Source organism: Sardina pilchardus, chromosome 16, assembly GCF_963854185.1.
Source record: "Sardina pilchardus chromosome 16, fSarPil1.1, whole genome shotgun sequence".
NCBI lineage: Eukaryota > Metazoa > Chordata > Actinopteri > Clupeiformes > Clupeidae > Sardina > Sardina pilchardus.
This window is the reverse complement of record NC_085009.1, coordinates 22,016,841-22,040,012: the sequence shown is the minus strand read 5'-3', so window position 1 is coordinate 22,040,012 and position 23,172 is coordinate 22,016,841. Positions and strand designations below refer to the sequence as shown.

General features: G+C 37.4%; 1 protein-coding gene across 2 annotated transcripts in view; it reads left to right on the top strand.

The window, feature by feature from the left end:
* LOC134060303 (uncharacterized) overlaps nucleotides 1–23,172 on the top strand; it is a 44,931-nt gene that overhangs the window by 3,270 nt on the left and 18,489 nt on the right. For both annotated transcript variants that reach the window (XR_009935158.1, XM_062516961.1), the window contains exons 4-10: nucleotides 484–906; nucleotides 1,993–2,403; nucleotides 2,961–3,401; nucleotides 3,559–4,008; nucleotides 4,293–4,727; nucleotides 6,570–6,992; nucleotides 7,349–7,771. Coding sequence is in view for 1 of the 2 variants with exons in the window: in XM_062516961.1 (XP_062372945.1) it covers nucleotides 484–906; nucleotides 1,993–2,403; nucleotides 2,961–3,401; nucleotides 3,559–4,008; nucleotides 4,293–4,727; nucleotides 6,570–6,992; nucleotides 7,349–7,771 (3,006 nt within the window). In the remaining variant the exon portion in view is untranslated. The remainder of the gene's footprint in view (nucleotides 1–483; nucleotides 907–1,992; nucleotides 2,404–2,960; nucleotides 3,402–3,558; nucleotides 4,009–4,292; nucleotides 4,728–6,569; nucleotides 6,993–7,348; nucleotides 7,772–23,172) is intronic.

The window sequence follows — 23,172 nt, the reverse complement described above, 5'->3', positions numbered from 1 at the left end:
CTTGTGACGAGTCTAGATTACGTGTATTTAACATGATATCTTAAATCTTAAATGTCATCTTATATTAAGGCAAATTTACTTGTTGCTGAATCTTAAAACAAGCTTTATTTTTGGGGAAGAGATGTAGAAGATCTCATTTTAACAGGTTTTTTTACCTCATTTTAAGATTCCATGCCTATTTGAGTCAAAAAATATATGGTTGTGCTTGATTTAAGATTATAGTTTAACGTTGAATACTTAAAATAAGAAATTCACTCTTAAAACAATATAAATGATCTAACACTTCTAAATCTAAGTTTTTTTTTAATCTATGAATTTTATCAATAATTTGCAGTGTGACAACATGAATGGCATTTCTTCTATTCATGCTTTTACCTTAACAATATTGCTTTTTTTTACAATAATATTGCAACAAATCGTTTGTTTGCATCCCAAGTGATCTCTGCCTTATCTCTGCTTGCTGATCTTTGCCTATTGATGCAGCTGTAACCCACCACGGACGCATAAGCAGTCATATGAAGAATGGATACAGACTGTGAGGGGATTTCAGATGAATTTGTGTCAGCAAGGATTGCTCCATGAAAAAGAATGTGGCCATACAGGTGTACAGAGACTGCTTAGCCTTTGCAGTCTTCATGATAAATCAGTCTTTTTGTTGGATCTTTACTCTTACATGAAGGACTGTGAGAATCAAACAGGGAGGAGGCTACTTTCAGCACTACAGAAAGTGTTCCAATCATTTCCTACAAGCTGGTCCATAGATCTCTCAGAAGGAAAGATCTCTATCCTTTTAGAAGTGCTGAAACTCCAAACACAGAAGAAACCGCTTGAGCTGAGGGGCTGGACAGATGAAGAAAGTGAAGAGAGGAGTTTCTTTCAGTGTCTGCCCTACATTTCAGAATTAAAGTGAGTAAAGCCATCATTGTACTGAGTGAGTCATATTCTCTAATTGCAACACTGTGTGGAAGTTGCAACATTTTGAATTACAGTACAGTGGGGGGCACATGTATTTGTTACCATGCTAAAGTTGCCCAAAAAGAGGAATATAAAATCATTTGACAATTGATCTTAATGCCTTAATTAAAAAAATGAGTAAAAATCAAGCCGCTAAGGACACCAATTTTCTTTGAGATTGAAGAATGTATTGTAAACTAGAAAAGCACTCGGAGAGTGCAGACCTCTGCCTGCATTGTTCTTTCTAGGTTGTCATACATTTGAACCTAAACTATTCAGATCGCCACCACATGGCCATACCATGCCATTACACCACTAAGCTAAATACATAAATGCCTCCCGACGGAATTACGGATCACTCCCAAAATGTAAATGTTTCTTCCTTGGGTCATGTCCGACCTTCCCTGAAAATCTCATCGAAATCCATCTATTACTTATTGAGTTATCTTGCTAACAAACAGACAAACATACAAACAGACAGACAAATGCCGGTCCCCTATGAAAACATATACCTCCTTGACGCAGGTAATGAATAAATGTTCTTCCTTAAATGCTAGGGGGCATAAGTATTTGACCCCTATGTTAAATCCCCATAGGAGCAGGAGGATTTTTTTATATGTTTTTATTTTTAAAGGCCAGCTATTTCATGGATCCAGTATTATGCATCCTGATAAAGTTCCCTTGGCCTTTGGAATTAAAATAGCCCCACATCATCACATACCCTTCACCATAGCTAGAGATTGGTATGGTGTTTTTTTCCAGTTAGCCTATTGATGCTCATTGAGCTCAATGCAAATCAAACAGGCTAATAGCACCATGCACCATGCCAATCTCTATGCTATGGTGAAGGGTATGTGATGATGTGGGGATATTTTAATTCCACTTCTCTAGAATTGCAGATTCTACCTTTATTTGACCATATTCTACTGAGAAGCATTGAAGGGGGCATGATTTTGGCATCACTTTATTTCATCTTTTCAGATGTCAGCTGCTGATCATTCCTCTCATATTTTTGCTGTCTTTGTTTTGTTCAAACAGACTTCGCTTGCCAGAACCTTTTGACGAGACAGAGGAGAGATATAAGATATTCCGTTTGGATCTATGCCTGAAAGCAGCTCTTTATTGTAAAGATTGTAGCCTCTCCAGTGTGCAGACATTGCTAAATCTTTTGCATACTTTGGATGACTCTGAATTTCTGCTCGACTTGTTCTCTCATGTGATGGACTTCGAGTCTAAAACAGGCAGTGGCCTTCTCCCAGTATTTGTACCAGTGTATGGATCAGGTCCTGCCGTCTGGTCCATAGATCTCTCAGAGAGAAAGGTCATCCTCCTCCTAGAAGTGCTGAAACTCCAAACACAGAAGAAACCAGTTGAGCTGAGAGGCTGGTCAGATGAAGAGAGTGAAGTGAGGAGTTTCCTTCAGTGTCTGCCCTATGTCTCACAGCTTAGGTGTGTGAAATCATAATTTCACTCCAGATACCGTATGCTCTATAATGCCCTATTTTTTGTTGTATTAAAGGTCCCAGAGAATGGATGAATTGAGTATTGCACTGTGTTCTCTGATGTTAAAATAGTATATATTCAACTTTGATTTAAAAAAATAAACTCAATTGCTATTTTACAAGACTAATTAAAACCATATATTTAGGCTGGGTATTGAAATGGTCTGTTTGACTAAATGGTGCCCTCTTTGGCAACCCCAATTGAACTTCAATGGCTTTGCGAGGTCTGACATCACAAGCAAGCAGTTTTGCTGAATCGCCCGTTTTTTAGTGTCTATTTCTAAGTTCAAGATTTCCATATGAAGGAGGGCACAACCATGCCTCATGTTCATGATAGCTCTTTGTTTATGCACAACCTCTCATAATTCATGACAATTATTTCCATTCTCTGGGACCTTTAATTAGATATTTCATGGGATTATATGTGACCATTAAGTGTGAGTTATTGATTGTCTTTTCACTATTATAACTATGTTTTTTTTTTTTTTTTTTTTTTTTTTTCAGATTAAAAAAAAAAATTGTTCATGATAGTCCAAAGGAAGTGCTCCGGTTCCTGCTGGATCTGAGTGTGGCAGCAGCTGTGTCTGATGCAGGAGAGAGTGTATCTGAGCTCTTGTGCTCTGTATGCACCTTCACTTTTGAGGAAATTGATGAGTTGAACAATAATGGCAGTAGTACTCACAGTGAGTTTCTGCTAGATCTGTGTTCTCATTTGAAGGACGTTGAAATTAAAACTGGCAGAGTTCTCCTTCCAACACTTCAGCCATTTTACTGGTCAGCTCCTGCAGTCTGGTCCATAGACTTCTCAAAGACAAAGGTCTCCCTCCTCCTCGAGTTGCTGAAACTCCAAACACAGAAAAAAACAGTACAGCTGCTAGGCTGGTCAGATGAAGAGATTGAAGTGAGGAGTTTCCTTCAGTGTCTGCCCTACATCTCACAGCTCAGGTACAGTATGTGAACATGTCATTTAATTCCATGTAATTTTTATTAGCTATTATGGAATGTCATATTGTATGGATCCCATCCATTCTTGGCTATCATAAACCATTGTCCTAGTCAATATTATTGTCACGTCCTGATTAGTTGTGTTTCTGCTTTTTAGATTCGCAGAAAATAACCTGAATGACCGTCCAAAGGAGGTGTTCCAGTTCCTGGTGAATCTGAGTGTGGCAGCAGCTGTGTCTGAGTCAGCTGCAGGAAAGAGTTTCCCTGAGCTCTTGTGCTCTGTGTGCACCTTCCCTTTTGATGAGATTGATAGGTGTGCTGAATATTATAATGGTTCTCATCATGAGTTCCTGCTGGATCTGTATTCCAGAGTGAAAGACGCTGAGATCAGAACAGGCAGGAGTCTCTTGTCTGCGCTCCAGCCATTTAACCAGTCCATTCCTGCAGTCTGGACCATAGACCTTTCAAAGAGAAGGGTCTCAGTCTTCCTAGAAGTGCTGAAACTCCAAACACAGAGGAAACCAGTGGTGTTGATCCAAGGCTGGTCAGATGACGAGAGTGAAGTGAGGAGTTTCCTTCAGTGTCTGCCCTACATCTCACAGCTCAGGTGTGTTAAAGCTTAATTTCATCCCAAATGTAAGGTGTGGTAGTATCACACGCCAGTCTTGTGTAGTTACAACATGTACAAATACCAATGTAAAATGTTTTACCAGTGTTGGGGGGGTGCGACCACTTTCTGGGTGTTTGGGTGTGGAATGGCGCCTGTGTGGATTATGTTAATGTTCCATGAATGAGGTTTCTGTTTAATTACATTGGAGTGTCTTTTGTCGGATGCCCTGTTTTGCCCAATATTGTTGCATTTTCCAGATAAATTGTATTTATTCTTTTTAGATTTACTGAAGATGTCCTGAATGAGTGTCCAGAGGAAGTTTTCCGGTTCCTGCTGGATCTGAGTGTGGCAGCAGCTGTGTCTGATTCAGCTACAGGAGAGCGATTATTTGAGCATTTGTGCTCTGTTTGCACCTTCCCTTTTGAGGAAATTGATAAGTGTGATCATTATGGCAATGAGTTTTTACTGGATCTTTTTTCCCGTGTGAAGGACATTGAGATTTTAACAGGCAGGAGTTTCTTGTCTGTACTTCAGCCATTATACCAGTCAGCTCCTGCAGTCTGGTCCATAGACCTCTCAAAGGGAAGGCTCTCAGTCTTCCTAGAAGTGCTGAAACTCCAAACACAGAAGAAGCCAGTAGAGCTGCGAAGCTGGTCCGATGACGAGAGTGAAGTGAGGAGTTTCCTTCAGTGCCTGCCCTTCATCTCACAGCTCAGGTATGTTGAAATTTCATTCATTCTAAATCAGCCATGTTGGCTTTTCCTTCACCATATGAAAGCATGTAATGCAAAATATATAGTATTTTTTGGATTCCATCAGATTTGGTTTACCCATCTGTAACGGTGCTGCTGCCCGTTAAAGGTACAGTTTATTCACACGGGAGCTAAATACACAGAACGGACAATGTGATTTACAAACGCACTTTATTTGCACACATGAAAATAAACGGCATCCAGCATGGTTGTAACGGCAAATGAAAAACACAAACGCAAATGGGACTACATTAGTTATGATCCCTACTTTCAGGGTGGCAACTGAAGGTTGAGGAAACACGGACATTTAGCAAACATTTCATGTATGGACAACAGCAAAACACTCACCAAGTTGCGTAGATGCGTGTTTACAGTACTTCCTTGTCTGGGGACTGACAAAAGACCCGACAGAAAGTCGTGAGGAACATTTGAACTGTGAGGAGTGTGACATCATTGACAAGCAGAGGTCAAGTGTGCAGGACAATGGGGGTGTTTGGGACTTTTCTAAAGATGTATGTACTAGATGAGTGAATATTGTCATTTGAATGCCTTGTGAGGAAACTAATTGCCTTAGAGGATGGACTATGTTTGTGAATATTTCTGTAGATTATGTGCATTGTGTTAGATAATTGATTATGGTTCAAGCCAGGGATGTTAAAATCTCTGAGTTGGAATTGGGCAGTCGGAGGTAGAATGGTCTGAGGTGAGCCACTGTGCACCTGTTTATAGGCCTAACTGCGTTCAGACCAAGAGCGACTTGAGCTTCCAAAATCGCTCTGGACGCCCTGTCAAGGACGCCGTGGGAAGCTTTGGATGCTTTGGCCGCTCTGACGTAGTAGCATTCTATGTTCATTGCTGGTCGTTTGGTCGCTGAACCGCGTCATAGCTCATTACCATAAAGTTGAGCCACTTTCAACTTTCTCTAGTCGCTCAAGACGCCCAAAACGCTACGCCAACGGATTGGTCGCTGCTGGCAGCTGAGAGAAGCCGGCTTCCATTGAAAATGAATGACTTCCGGAATCTTTGGAAGCTCAAGTCGCCCGCGGTGTGAACGCAGTTAGGCCTATAAACAGGTGCACAGTGGCTCACCTCAGACCATTCTACCTACCTAAGACTCTGCACACTTGAAATCTATATCCTATGATTGAAGTGGATTTGTCAAAGTAGTTTGTTATATATTTTTGAAGAGGTTAATGATTGATTTGGAAGTTTTGTTTTCTTTGAAGTTTTGGTTTTTATTTTATTTTTCCTATTTCACCTGATGGGCATGCTACCTGCTACCAAGGTGGAAATAAATCGCTGCCATATTTTAGAAACATCAACACTATTCTGCATTTCCATTGCCGCAAAGCCATCCCATCTCACAGCTGATTGTGTCAAAATGATTGTTTCATTCCTGATTAAAATAATAGAACTGATGTAAAAACAGCTTATATCAGGTCATATTTGCAGTACAAGTGTGTGTGTGTGTGTGTGTTTGTTTGTGTGTGTGTGTGTGTGTGTGTGTGTGTGTGTGTGTGTGTGTTTTTGAGTGTTGTTAATAGTTAAACACTGTTCACAGTGTAAACTATAATTAGGCCTGATAGACTTCAGGTGTGGTGCCTGAATTCAGGCTTGAGCTCGGCCATGTACTGTGTCAAGAAAGGCTATTCTCTATATTGTCTTTGAATGTATTTGGTCATTTCAGGCACAGACAATTTCCTGTCTATCAGCCCTGTATAATATATAATACAATATGTTTGATTGTTAGAGTTGAGGGACACACCTCTGATATGTCTGTTCCCTCTGTGATGTCTATTGAAACAGATTCACTCCACCACAGCTTGAGAGAACATCCATGGAGGAGTGGGAACAGGGAGTGAAATCATTCTGTCTCAATCTGTGTCTACAAGCATCTCTCTGTGAGACAGAATCTCTTCTCACCACTGTCAAGTCACTGCTTACACTCTCCAGTGTTTACAATGAATCTGATTTACTGTTGGATCTGTACTCTTATGTGAGGGACTATGAGTCACAAATTGGCAGGAGTTTTGTTCCAGAACTGCAACCATTTTATCAGTTGACTCCTGCAGTCTGGTCCATAGACCTCTCAAAGAGAAAGGCCTCCCTTCTCCTAGAAGTGCTGAAACTCCAAACACAGAAGATACCAGTAGAGCTGAGAGGCTGGTCAGATGAGGAGAGTGAAGTGAGGAGTTTCCTTCAGTGTCTGGCCTACATTTCACAGCTTATGTGTGTGAAATTTTATTTTCATTCTAAATCAGCCATGTTGGCTTTTCCTTCGTCACATAAAAGCATATAAGAAAATATGAACAGCATTTAATGGATCTCTTATATTAGGCTTACTTATCTCACAGCTTACATGAGTGAGGTGGTTGTTTCTTTATAGATATAACAAATGTAACTGATTTAGCAAACACCTTATATTAGATAATATATTCTGTGTGTGTGTGGGGGGTGGGGGGGGGGAGGTGTTGTCAATAGTTAAGTATTGTTGACTGTGTAACCTACAATGTTATGTATCAGATTGTTAGAGTTGAGGAATAAACCTCTCCCTCCTCTCTTCCCTCTTCTGTGTTGTTCAACAGCTTCACTCCACCACAGTTTGGGAGAGCATCCTTGGAGGAGTGGAAACAGGGAGTTAAATCTTTCTGTTTGAATCTGTGTCTACAAGCATCTCTCTATGAGACAGAATCTCTTCTTACCACTGTCAGGTCACTGCTTACACTCTCCAGTGTTTACAATGAATCTGATTTACTGTTGGATCTGTACTCTTATGTGAGGGACTATGAGTCACAAATTGGCAGGAGTTTCGTTCCAGTGCTGCAACCAATTTATCAGGCAATTCCTGCGGTCTGGTTCATAGACCTCTCAAAGAGAAAGGCCTCCGTCCTCCTAGAAGTGCTGAAACTCCAAACACAGAAGAAACCAGTAGAGCTGAGAGGCTGGTCAGATGAAGAGAGTGAAGTGAGGAGTTTCCTTCAGTGCCTGCCCTACATCTCACAGCTCAGGTGTGTGAACATTTCTTTTCACTCTAAATCAACTATGTTGGATTTTACTTCATCAAATAAAAGCATGTAAAGAAATATGAACGGCATTGTATGGATTTCTTCAATTGAGGCTTACCTATCTGACAGCTGACGTGTGTGAGGTGATTGTTTGTAGATATAACAAATGTAACAGATTTAACTAGAGATGTAATTCCAAGGAAATTACGAGTGCATGAAAATGCCAAAAATGAAATGTACAATATAATTTGTAGTTAACACAAATAATATAAAAAAAGAGAGATGGGGTAAAACTGAGCGAATGAGGATTTACCACTGATCTATAAATAGGTAATTGAGATTGTTAGGTGTTGCTAAGACATATATGGTTGCTAGGTTGACGTGGTTTAATAAATGTTGATAGGCAGATAGTTTAATAGAGTTTAAGGGCTGTAGACAGTTTAATGGATGTTGATAAGACAGATAGTTTAATGAATGTTGATAGACAAATAGTTTAATGGATGTATAGGTAGATTAATGGATGTTGATAGGAGGACAGTTTAATGAAGGAATAAATAGTTGGAAGTAAATGGATGGAGAGAAAGTGGAAATGGAAAGTTGAATTGAATGGAAAGTGGTCTTTGTTAACATTACTAGGGTGATTGCGATGATTTCTATATTGTTGCAAGGGTAATTGAGATAGCTGTTAGGTTTATCATAGGGTATTCATAGTGGTTACTCTGCTGTGTAGGTTGCTAAATTAGGTGGAGGTTCCTAGGTGGTAATTGAATCAGACATGAGTGTTGATAAACAGAAGGACAATTTCCAAACTGATCATATATAGATAACACACCAGCATGGAGCTCTTGAACAGTCCAAAGGCAAACTTGGCTTAGTTTATTTTATAACCTACTGTAACATCGATATTATGTTGTGATATGAAGTCATGCATTTATGGTTAAACCATGAATGGTTGGTTTTTTTTTTGCTACAATAAACTCTTCAATTTAGGATGAGAACACGAGGGATCACAGCAAGAGATAATTTGAGTAGACAATATGCGTGGATAAATTTACTTTTTTAGAAATGGTGAAATCTTCAGAGGTCATTCTTTTACTGTCTATCAGGCTCACATTGCCTACGTTAAACATCATAATTACAGTGCATGAAAATGCACTGTACTGTTATCCTATTTCTTATTACAGTGCATGAAAATGCACTGTACTGTTCTTCCTAGTCTTCTTATTATTACAGTGCATGAAAATGCACTGTACTGTTCTTCCTAGTCTTCTTATTATTACAGTGCATGAAAATGCACTGTACTGTTCTTCCTAGTCTTCTTATTACAGTGCATGAAAATGCACTGTACTGTTCTTCCTAGTCTTCTTATTATTAGAGTGCATGAAAATGCACTCTACTGTTATCCGAATTATTCTTATTATTTATCATGGGTATTATTCTTCTAACGCTTTTTGTGCGTGCAATTCAGCTTCAACCGTTTAACGTAGAAACTTCATTCAAACTGCGCTGCGTAGGTCTTACTTAGGTGACTTCAGCTATGTATTTTTCAACTTTGTAACTTTTATACTTTTTGAACTATTAAATAAAAACTATTAAAATTTCCCCATAGACTTAACATTACATTATGACATCATAATAGGGCAATTAGAATCTTATGCCAGGTGGCCAGGGCCACCTGCAGCAGCTCTCTCTCTCTCTCTCTCAGGCTTTAAGCATACAATCTCATTAAGACTACAGATCCTGTTTCTACTTCCTCTGTCCACAACTGTTTCAAAATAAAAGTCCTCACTGCAATAATACACTATTAAATCATTTAACCATTGAAAATACTCAACTATTTAACTGTTCAACCATTCCAACTGTCAGTTATCATCAACTATGCCTCCAGTCAACTACATGAAACCTCCACGTACCTAGCAACCAACATAGCAACCATTAAAATTAAGCTTTTATGACAGTTTCCATAGCAACCAACATGATTATACCACAGTAACTTCTTTATTTCTGATAGTGGCCATCATGGATACCCTAGCAACAAATGTTTCAAAATAAAAGTCCTCACTAGCAAGTTAGCTAGTTAGCATGGTTAGCATTGTTAGCATAGTTAGCATTTTTAGCATAACTGCTAGAAAGCATTAGCTAAGTTAGCTAATCAACCTGGTTAGCATTGTTAGCAAAGTTAGCATAGTTAGCTTTTTTAACATAACTGCTAGAAATCATCAACTAAATTAGCTAATCAACCTCGTAACCATAGTTAGCATGGTTAGCATTGTTAGCATAGTTAGCATTTTTGCATAAACTGCTAAAAATTATTAGCCAGGTTAGCTAATCTGGTAATCAGGTAAGCTAATTCAATTTTAAACAGTATATCTTCGCACTATCAACTTTCAAAAACTATGAAACCACCATGTCTACCCTAGCAACACCTTAGTAACCATATCTACATGATTTAGGGGAGAACTGGGACAATTGTAACAGCGGTACAAATGTAACAGTGTTTATTTCTCAAGATATGGTGTAGCTACAGGAACGCAAATAGACTCATATCAAGTAATTATCTACAATCGTATAGCCATCCAAATATGAATGGTCTACTGTACATACAACCAGAGATATTAAGCAAAAAAGAGCCAAATTCAAGCATCGCGATTTTTATTTTATTTTAAACCGCAGCTGTTTGTTTAAGTTTGCGTCGCGAAATTTTAATGTGTAGACTTCAATCAAATGCCATTCATATCGCCAGTCCCTCTGTTTCAAGTTAACATGAGAGCCATTTGATTTATATAGTCATAGCAAATGCAATTAAATGAAAATAAAAACATGACCTGTGCGGCTTAGTTGTAACACCCGTCTCTATGGCAAAATGAACTGATTTTATCGCGCATGCGTGAGCAGTTATCATTGCGAGTTATGGATTATGATTTTGTGCCGCGATCACCCTCAATTAAAGTTAACACAGCAACTTCAAATATCAGTGTTGGACCAAATGCTTCAGACATGTAAGAGATAAGCAGTTTATCAACTATATTAACAGGTTTTATCAAGTCGATATGACCAAAATAAGCATATTTAAAGGTTGTTCTGAGCTAGCATAACATCGTATCATACGGTCTCCAATGGCTAATCACTCATACAATAAATTAGCTTTAACAGTCATACATTTTGACTTTTTTTGTTGATTATATATGAAAACAGATGTTCTTTGTTTAAGCCAGCAGTGTTTTGTGTTAAAATATGTTATAGGATTCACGATTTTAACACGATTTTAGCACTGTTACAACCATGACGCTATACCGTTACAACTGTGCCGCACTTTTTATGGCTGCGTCTAGGTTGTAACAAAGGTACATGACACTGTTCAGTTAAATTATAAACAAACTATAAAATATTTTTTCAATTCTGTTTCAACTTTCATGGAGTATAGATGTATGACTCTGTGCTGGTCAAGTTTCACAGCTCTCAAGTCTATCGTCTTTGTGTAAAGCTAGTTTGAACTGAGACAGTAAAAATGTGTTACGATTGTGCCGGTTCTCCCCTATCTGTACATTTTTGCATTTTCATGCACTCGTAATTTCCTTGGAATTACATTCTCTAGTTTTCTTTATTATTATTCCGCTGACAGCTTTTTCTAACCGCAATTTCTCTTCAACCGTTTAACTTAGAAACTTCATTCAAACTTTGTAACGTAGGTATTCTAATGGATCGGGTTGCTATGATTTTTCAACTTTGTAACTTTTATACTTTTTGAACTAAAAATTAAAAACTATTAAAAATTTCCCCATAGACTTAACATTGGCCTCTATGACATCACAATCAGGTCGTTGAGCAATTAGAATCTTATGCCAGGTGGCCAGCCCCACCTGCAGCAGCCCTCTCTCTCTCAGGCTTTAAGCATACAATCTCTCTGTGAAGACTACATATCCTGTTAACTGTTTCCTCTGTCCACAACTGTTTCAAAATAAAAGTCCTCACTGCAATAATACACTATTAAATCATTTAACCACTGAAACTACTCAACTATTTAACTGTTCAACCATTCCAACTGTCAGTTATCATCAACTATGCCTCCAGTCAACTAAATGAAACCTCCATGTACCTAGCAATCAACATAGCAACCATTTAAATTAAGTGTTTTTGACAGTTTCCATAGCAACCAACATGATAATACTACAGTAACTTCTTTATTCCTGATAGTGGGCACCATGGATACCCTAGCAACTACTGTTTCAAAATAAAAGTCCTCACTAGCAAGTTAGCATTGTTAGCATGGTTAGCATTGTTAACATAGTTAGCATTTTTAGCATAACTGCTAAAAATGATTAGCTAAGTTAGCTAATCAACCTGGTTAGCATTGTTAGCATAGTTAGCATTGTTAACATTTTTAGCACAACTGCTAAAATGATTAGCTAAGTTAGCTAATCAACGTGGTTAGCATTGTTAACATAGTTAGCAATGTTAGCATAGTTAGCTGATGATTTCTAGCAGTAATGCTAAAAATGCTAAGTTAACTTATCAACCTGGTAAGCATTGTTAACATAGTTAACATTTTAGAATACCTGTTAGAAATTATTAGTTAAGTTAGAACAGGAATGTTTAAGCTTTAAAATGTCTACCTTAACACTATCAACTCTCTTTAAACTATGCAACCACCATGTTTACCCTAGCTACACCTTAGTAGCCATATCTAAATTTTTTTGCATTTTCATGCACTGGTAATTCCTTGGAATTGCATTTCTAGTTATTATCTTTATTATTATTCCGCTGACAGCTTTTTCTAACCGCAATTTCTCTTCAACCGTTTAACTTAGAAACTTCATTCAAACTTTGTAACGTAGGTATTCTAATGGATCGGGTTGCTATGATTTTTCAACTTTGTAACTTTTATACTTTTTGAACTATAAATTAAAAACTATTAAAAATTTCCCCATAGACTTAACATTGGCCTCTATGACATCACAATCAGGTCGTTGAGCAATTAGAATCTTATGCCAGGTGGCCAGCCCCACCTGCAGCAGCCCTCTCTCTCTCAGGCTTTAAGCATACAATCTCTCTGTGAAGACTACATATCCTGTTAACTGTTTCCTCTGTCCACAACTGTTTCAAAATAAAAGTCCTCACTGCAATAATACACTATTAAATCATTAAACCACTGAAACTACTCAACTATTTAACTGTTCAACCATTCCAACTGTCAGTTATCATCAACTATGCCTCCAGTCAACTAAATGAAACCTCCATGTACCTAGCAACCAACATAGCAACCATTTAAATTAAGCGTTTTTGACAGTTTCCATAGCAACCAACATGATAATACTACAGTAACTTCTTTATTCCTGATAGTGGGCACCATGGATACCCTAGCAACTACTGTTTCAAAATAAAAGTCCTCACTAGCAAGTTAGCATTGTTAGCATGGTTAGCATAGTTAGCATTTTTAGCATAACTGCTAAAAATGATTAGCTAAGTTAGCTAATCAACCTGGTTAGCATTGTTAGCATTTTTAGCACAACTGCTAAAATGATTAGCTAAGTTAGCTAATCAACGTGGTTAGCATTGTTAACATAGTTAGCAATGTTAGCATAGTTAGCTGATGATTTCTAGCAGTAATGCTAAAAATGCTAAGTTAACTTATCAACCTGGTTAGCATTGTTAACATAGTTAACATTTTAGAATACCTGTTAGAAATTATTAGTTAAGTTAGAACAGGAATGTTTAAGCTTTAAAATGTCTACCTTAACACTATCAACTCTCTTTAAACTATGCAACCACCATGTTTACCCTAGCTACACCTTAGTAGCCATATCTAAATTTTTTTGCATTTTCATGCACTGGTAATTCCTTGGAATTGCATTTCTAGTTATTACAGTGCATGCAAATGCACTGTACTGTTCTTCCAAGGCTTCTTCTTCTTCTTCTTATTATTCCGCTGATCAAATTCATTTTTTCTATTCAGCTTGAACCGTTTAACTTAGAAACTTCATTCAAACGTCGCAACGTAGGTCTTAAATAGGGGAAGGCTGCTAAGTATTTTTCAACTTTGTAACTTTTATACTTTTTAAACTATAAATTAAAAACTATTACAAATTTCCCCATAGACTTAACATTGGCCTCTATGACATCACAATCGGATCATTAAGCAATTAGAATCTTATGCCAGGTGGCCAGCCCCACCTGCAGCAGCTCTCTCTCTCTCTCAGGCTACATACACTGGCTCTCTTAAGACTAGACAGTTAAATTGATTACACCTGTATCTGTATCCACTACTCTCAGTAGAGAGCTGTGTCTCTCCAGTCTACAAGAATATAAGGCACATTCCATCCAACTTTCTATCCATTCATCTTCTTCAGACCATTCACTCATCCACCCATTAAACTGTCTATCAACATCTATTAAACAATCTGCCTATCAACATCCATTAAACTCTCTGTCTATCAACATTAATTAGACTATCTACATTCAACTTTTAAATGATTTACTCTGTCTCAGGCTTTAAGCACACTCTCTCTTAAGACTAGCCAGTTAAATTGATTACACCTGTATCAACTACTCTCAGAGAGCTGTATCAGTGTCTCTCTTAACAAGAATATAAGGCACATTCCATCCAACCTTCTATCCATTCATCTTCTTCAGACCATTCACTCATCCACCCATTAAACTGTCAATCAATATCTATTAAACAATCTGCCTATCAACATCCATTAAACATTCTGTCTATCAACATTAATTAGACTATCTACATACAACTTTCAAAGTATTTACTGTGGGTGCCTCTCAAGCAGCGTTTATATGTCCTACCTCGCTCCTCGATCCTCAATGATCTACATAAAGAAAGATAGAAGAAGGGCTAGACTATCCCATTGTTGCCGCTCCATCATTCTTTATGTAGATCAGTGAGGATCGAGGAGCGAGAGAGGACGCGTAAACGCTATATGAGAGGCACCTTCTGTCTCAGGCTTTAAGCATACAATCTCATTTAGACTACAGATTCTGTTTCACTACTTCCTCTGTCCACAACTGTTTCAAAATAAAGGTCCTCACTGCAATAATACACTATTAAATCATTTAACCATTGTAACTACTCAACTATTTAACTGTTCAACCATTCCAACTGTCAGTTATCAACTATGCCTCCAGTCAACTACACGAAACCTCCATGTACCTAGCAATCAACATACCAACCATTAAAATTAAGCGTTTATGACCGTTTCCATAGCAACCAACATGATTATGCTGCAGTAACTTCTTGCTTCCTGATAGTGGCCACCATGGATACCCTAGCAACAAATGTTTCAAAATAAAAGTCCTCACTAGCAAGTTAGCTAGTTAGCATGGTTAGCATAGTTAACATTGTTAGCATAGTTAGCATTTTTAGCATAACTGCAAAAAACATCTAACTAAGTTAGCTAATCAACCTGGTTAGCATTGTTAGCAATTTTAGCATTGTTAGCATTTTTAGCATTATTGCTAGAAATCATCAGTCAAGTTAGCTAATCAACCTGGTTAGCATTGTTAGTTTAAGTTAGCATTGTTACCATAGTTAGCATTGCTAGCATAGTTAGCATTTTTAGCATAACTGCTAGAAATCATTAGCTAAGTTAGCTAATCAACCTGGTTAACACTGTGAGCATAGTTAGCATAGTTAACCTTTTTACCATTACTGCATGAAATCAGTAGCTAAGTTAACCAATCAACCTGGTTATCATTGTTACCATAGTTAACATTTTAACATGAATAGAAATCAGCAAATCAAAATGTTTCAGCTTTAAACTGTCTACCTTCACACTATCAACTCTCTGTAAACTATGCAACCACCATATTTACCCTAGCTACACCTTGGTAACCATATCTACATTATCTATCTATTTTTGCATTTCATGCACTGGTAATTCCTTGGAATTGCATTTCTAGTTTTCTTTATTATTATTCCGCTGACAGCTTTTTCTAACCGCAATTTCTCTTCAACCGTTTAACTTAGAAACTTCATTCAAACTTTGTAACGTAGGTATTCTAATAGATCGGGTTGCTATGACTTTTCAACTTTGTAACTTTTATACTTTTTGAACTATAAATTAAAAACTATTAAAAATTTCCCCATAGACTTAACATTGGCCTCTATGACATCACAATCGGGTCGTTGAGCAATTAGAATCTTATGCCAGGTGGCCAGCCCCACCTGCAGCAGCCCTCTCTCTCTCAGGCTTTAAGCATACAATCTCTCTGTGAAGACTACATATCCTGTTAACTGTTTCCTCTGTCCACAACTGTTTCAAAATAAAAGTCCTCACTGCAATAATACACTATTAAATCATTTAACCACTGAAACTACTCAACTATTTAACTGTTCAACCATTCCAACTGTCATTTATCATCAACTATGCCTCCAGTCAACTAAATGAATCCTCCATGTACCTAGCAACCAACATAGCAACCATTAAAATTAAGCGTTTTTGACAGTTTCCATAGCAACCAACATGATTATACTTCAGTAACTTCTTTATTCTTCATAGTGGGCACCATGGATACCCTAGCAACTACTGTTTCAAAATAAAAGTCCTCACTAGCAAGTTAGCATTGTTAGCATGGTTAGCACAGTTAGCATTGTTAACATAGTTAGCATTTTTAGCATAACTGCTAAAAATGATTAGCTAAGTTAGCTCATCAACCTGGTTAGCATTGTTAGCATAGTTAGCATTGTTAACATAGTTAGCATTTTTAGCACAACTGCTAAAATGATTAGCTAAGTTAGCTAATCAACGTGGTTAGCATAGTTAACATAGTTAGCAATGTTAGCATAGTTAGCATTTTTTAGCATTACTGCTAGAAATCATCAGCTAAGTTAACTTATCAACCTGGTTAACATTGTTAGCATAGTTAACATTTTAGAATACCTGTTAGAAATTATTAGTTAAGTTAGAACAGGAATGTTTAAGCTTTAAAATGTCTACCTTAACACTATCAACTCTCTTTAAACTATGCAACCACCATGTTTACCCTAGCTACACCTTAGTAGCCATATCTACATTTTTTTGCATTTTCATGCACTGGTAATTCCTTGGAATTGCATTTCTAGTTATTATCTTTATTATTATTCCGCTGACAGCTTTTTCTAACCGCAATTTCTCTTCAACCGTTTAACTTAGAAACTTCATTCAAACTTTGTAACGTAGGTATTCTAATGGATCGGGTTGCTATGATTTTTCAACTTTGTAACTTTTATACTTTTTGAACTATAAATTAAAAACTATTAAAAATTTCCCCATAGACTTAACATTGGCCTCTATGACATCACAATCAGGTCGTTGAGCAATTAGAATCTTATGCCAGGTGGCCAGCCCCACCTGCAGCAGCCCTCTCTCTCTCAGGCTTTAAGCATACAATCTCTCTGTGAAGACTACATATCCTGTTAACTGTTTCCTCTGTCCACAACTGTTTCAAAATAAAAGTCCTCACTGCAATAATACACTATTAAATCATTAAACCACTGAAACTACTCAACTATTTAACTGTTCAACCATTCCAACTGTCAGTTATCATCAACTATGCCTCCAGTCAACTAAATGAAACCTCCATGTACCTAGCAACCAACATAGCAACCATTTAAATTAAGCGTTTTTGACAGTTTCCATAGCAACCAACATGATAATACTACAGTAACTTCTTTATTCCTGATAGTGGGCACCATGGATACCCTAGCAACTACTGTTTCAAAATAAAAGTCCTCACTAGCAAGTTAGCATTGTTAGCATGGTTAGCATAGTTAGCATTTTTAGCATAACTGCTAAAAATGATTAGCTAAGTTAGCTAATCAACCTGGTTAGCATTGTTAGCATTTTTAGCACAACTGCTAAAATGATTAGCTAAGTTAGCTAATCAACGTGGTTAGCATTGTTAACATAGTTAGCAATGTTAGCATAGTTAGCTGATGATTTCTAGCAGTAATGCTAAAAATGCTAAGTTAACTTATCAACCTGGTTAGCATTGTTAACATAGTTAACATTTTAGAATACCTGTTAGAAATTATTAGTTAAGTTAGAACAGGAATGTTTAAGCTTTAAAATGTCTACCTTAACACTATCAACTCTCTTTAAACTATGCAACCACCATGTTTACCCTAGCTACACCTTAGTAGCCATATCTAAATTTTTTTGCATTTTCATGCACTGGTAATTCCTTGGAATTGCATTTCTAGTTCCTCTTATTATTCCGCCGATCGATTTTTCCGTACGCAATTTCTCTTCAACCGTTTAACTTAGAAACTTCATTCAAACTCTGTAACGTAGGTCTTCTAATGGATTAGGTTGCTATGACTTTTCCACTTTGTAATTTTTATACTTTTTAAACTATGAATTAAAAACTATTAAAATTTCCCCATAGACTTAACATTGTGATCATGACATCATAGAATCTTTATGCAAATGTGAACCACTCAGAGCAAATCAGAAGCCTGCGTTGTACACAGAGGCGGGAGTAACAAAAAAATCAGAAAACAATGGCGGCGGCCCTGGGGGTCGTAACTGGAAATATTAAATGTGAATTAAGGTTTCTTGACCACTTTTAATGGTTTATTTTGACACGATTTGTTGTTTATATGCGACATAATTGTGTTCAGGACATACAGATCATTGTAGGTTAACATAAGCTCTCTAACGGTAGAGTTAGCTTGTTACCTTGTTGACACATAAATCGCAACTAAATCGCTAGCACACTGAAATGAACTACTATCGTGTTTCTGTACAACATGACTTGTTGTCAACATAAAAACATTAAAACGGAGTGTTGTGTGTATGCCACCTGAACATACTTGGGCTAGATAAACCACTGGATATAATCTGAAGCACTAGACTGTCTCGCTAACTAGCAGGCTATGTAGGCAACAAACAACTTGGACTGGTCTTAGCTTGCTTCTGCTATTATTAGTCCACATCTGGCAGCACATCTGGCATATACGCGCAAAGTGCAGTTAACGACGTAACAAACCAAACGATTTCCGACTAAAACAAATAGCCTAAAGTTATCAAGCCAGGCAAAATTGCTAGCCTAGGCTTCTTGAATTAAAATAATGCAGACCACGAGAGACCTAGATAGTTCAGCTGTAAATAAAGCTAACTTCACTGAATCAATGTCAACTCCCGGTGTTGATCCCCGTCTTTTGGCAGGCGATTAGGCATAACATTTTAATGTTTACCACAGTTAATACTCCGTTGAAACTCATAACCTACTGCTTCATCTAAAGTTAGGCTACAACCAGGATGAATATTGTAATACTCCAGACACTTTGTCACACTTGAGGGAAATTTCCCGTGCTTTATTTATCAACCAAGTAATAATCACAACCGAGTTGCTGTTTTAGCCACAACTCACGCTTTAACAGAGCATTCTTTAACAGACCTAACTCTGTGTGTCCAACTCCTTCACTCTCCGACTCCGACCTAGCCTGCGATAACAAACACACGCAAACACGTACCTAAAACTCCACCCCCAAGTTCCCCTTAAAGGGACACAAAGTATTTCAGGAAATCAACAGGTAACAGAACACATCACACACAATAAAGAGGATATCACAATATGATAACAATGTAATTCGGCTACACAGCCTGCCGAAATGACCGTTGAATATTTTATCAATTTGAAAAATATAGACCTAATCATTCAGCCAATAACGTTGGTGTCGCCTAACTGTGATTTTTGTGTGCAATGCACCCTAGCTCTTCTACAGTCACAATAATGCAATAGGCTACAATTATGATGTTTAACGTAGGCAATGTGAGCCTGCATAGACAGTAAAAGAATGACCTCTGAAGATTTCACCATTTCTAAAAAAGTTAATTTATCCACACATTTTGTCTACACAAATGATCTCTTGCTGTGATCCCTCGTGCTCTCATCCTAAATTGCAGAGTTTATTGTAGCAAAAAAACAACCATTCATGGTTTAACCATAAATGCATGACTTCATATCACAACATAATATCGATGTTAGGTTATAAAATAAACTAAGCCTAGTTTGCCTTTGGACTGTTCAAGAGCTCCATGCTGGTGTGTTATCTATACATGATCAGTTTGGAAATTGTCCTTACTGTTTAACAACACTCATGTCTGATTCAATTACCACCTAGGAACCTCCACCTAATTTAGCAACCTACATAGCAGAGTAACCACTATGAATAGGGGAGCGCCGGGTCAATTGAGACACTTTTCAGTTAAACGATCTTTTCAAAGATTACGTTATGTACACAAACATTTTTATCACGTGATCAACAACTCACATGTGTTGTGTCTTAGTTACAAGTGTAATTATTTAACACATATGTTGGATGATCGCGCTGTTTTCAAACTTTGAACGTAAGTTGACATTTGTCTCAAATGCCCCACCTATGCGTGTCGTTGGAGACACATAGGAGGGGCAATTAATACAGCATGTTTTAAACAGAAACTACTGACCTTACTCACGTTTTTATGAAGCATATCGGACAACATACTAGTGTACTCGTCATCCCGAAAATGTCACATTATTTCTCGCAATATAACTAGGTCAAACAAATATTTTTGTCCCGTGCGTAACTTCTGATCAAAAAAAAAATCTACCGCATGTAATATTTGTTTACCTCACTTCGCTGAATATCTGTGGATTCATGTCATACACATGTTTTGTTCATTCAAAATGTTGTTCATTCAAACAAGTTGTTGTTAACTCAAATCAGTTGTTGTTCCTCGCAAAACAGTTATTAATTCGGTGATTTATACAGATATTGGTCGTGTAATGTGGCCACATCCGGGTTATAGCGTTAGGGACATTTAAACAGCTGTACCAATTGAACCTCCAGCGACTACTGACACTTAAACCTGTTTTGCTTCTAACTTCAAAACTATGACATTGCATACTTTAGGGTCTGTTTAAGTACGAATTCATCTGTTGTTTGATCATATTATTATTGCATGGCACCCAAAATAGAACTTTTGATCACAAAAAAACTACCGCATGTAAGATTTTACTTACCGTAGACGAAAACCGGTTCCCGCTAATAACTTTTGAATGGCGTGACGTAATTTCACGAGATTTGCCAGGATTGGTAGGTGTTATGTGCTAGACGTAGTGTCAAAATCTGACGGCTCAAGCTTGGATGGTTTTCGAGGAAATCGCTGTGTATCAATTGCCCCATGTCCCAATCGACCCGGCGCTCCCCTACCCTATGATAAACCTAACAGCTATCTCAATTACCCTGGCAACCAAAGATTCTAGAACAGAGCTCTGTTCTAGAATCTTTGCTGGCAACAATATAGAAATCATCGCAATCACCCTAGTAATGTTAACAAAGACCACTTTCCATTCAATTCAACTTTCCATTTCCACTTTCTCTCCATCCATTTACTTCCAACTATTTATTCCTTCATTAAACTGTCCTCCTATCAACATCCATTAATCTACCTATATCCAATAAACTATTTGTCTATCAACATTCATTAAACTATCTGTCTTATCAACATCCATTAAACTGTCTACCTCTACACAGCCCTTAAACTATGTCTGTTAAACTATTGTCTATCAACATCCATTAAACTGTATCAACATCCATCAATATCTGTGTGTAATTCAATTGCTACTTAGCAACCTCCATAGCAAGCAACTCTAAAAATACATAACTTATAACAACATACTGTAAATTACACAACATGTAAATCCTCATTCGCTCAGTTTTACTCCATCTCTCTTTTTTTTTATATTATTTGTGTTAACTACAAATTATATTTTACATTTCATTTTTGGCATTTTCATGCACTGGTAATTCCTTGGAATTGCATTTCTAGTTGTATTGCATTATCGTGACTGTAGAAGAGCTAGGGTGTGCATTGCACACAAAAATCACAGTTAGGCGACGCCGACGTTATTGGCTGAATGATTAGGTCTATATTTTTCAAATTGATAAAATATTCAACGGTCATTTCAGCAGGCTGTGTAGCCGAATTACATTGATATCATATTGTGATATCCTCTTGTGTTCTGTTACGTGAGTTCCTGAAATAGTTGTGTCCCTTTAAGGGGAACTTAGGGGTGGAGTTTTAGGTACGTGTGTTTGTTTGAGCAGGTCGTCTGAGTCGGAGAGTGAAGGAGTTGGACAGAGAGGTCTGTTAAATAATGCTCTGTTAAAAGCGTGAGTTGTGGCTAAGACAGCAACTCGGTTGTGATATAAGCTACTTGGTTGATAAATAAAGCACGGGAAATTTCCCTCAAGTGTGACAAAGTGTCTGGAGTATTACAATATTCATCCTGGCTGTAGCCTAACTTTAGATGAAGCAGGCTATGAGTTTCACAATAGGCTATTAACGGTGGTAAACATTTAAGTTATGCCTAATCGCCTGCCAAAAGACGGGGATCAACACCGGGAGTTGACATTGATTCAGTGAAGTTAGCTTTATTTACAGCTGAACTATCTAGGACTCTCGTGGTCTGCGTTATTTTAATTCAAGTAGCCTAGGCTAGCAATTTTGCCTGGCTTGATAACGTTAGGCTATTTGTTTTAGTCGGAAATAGTTTGGTTTGTTACCTTAACCGCACTTTGTGCGTATTTGCCAGATGTGCTGCCAGATGTGGACTAATAATAGCAGAAGCAAGCTCGGACCAGTCGTTTGTTGCCTACATAGCCTGCTAGTTAGCGAGACAGTCTGGTGCTTCAGATTATATCCAGTGGTTTATCTATAATGGGTCAACAAGCTAACAAGCTAACTCTACCATAAGAGAGCTTACGTTAACCTACAATGATCCGTGTGTCCTGAACACATTTATGTCGCATATAAACAATAACCGTATCAAAAATAAACAATTAAAAGTGGTCAAGAAACCTTAATTCACATTTAATATTTCCAGTTATGACCCCCAGGGCCGCCGCCATTGTTTTATGATTTTTTTGTTACTCCCGCCTCTGTGTACAACGCAGGCTTCTGATTTGCTCTGAGTGGTTCACATTTGCATAGAGATTCTATGATGTCATCATCGCAATGTTAAGTCTATGGGGAAATTTTAATAGTTTTTATTTAATAGTTCAAAAAGTATAAAAGTCACAAAGTTGGAAAAAAACATAGCTGAAGTCACCTAAGTAAGACCTACGCAGCGCAGTTTGAATGAAGTTTCTACGTTAAACGGTTGAAGCTGAATTCGACGCACAAAAAGCGTTGAAGAAAAATAACCTATAACTAGAAATGCAATTCCAAGGAATTACCAGTGCATGAAAATGCAAAAATTTTTATAGATAGATAATGTAGAGATGGTTACTAAGGTGTAGCTAGGGTAAACATGGTGGTTGCATAGTTTAAAGAGAGTTGATTGTGTTAAGGTAGACATTTCAAAGCTTAAACATTCCTGTTCTAACTTAACTAATGATTTCTAACAGGTATTCTAAAATGTTGACT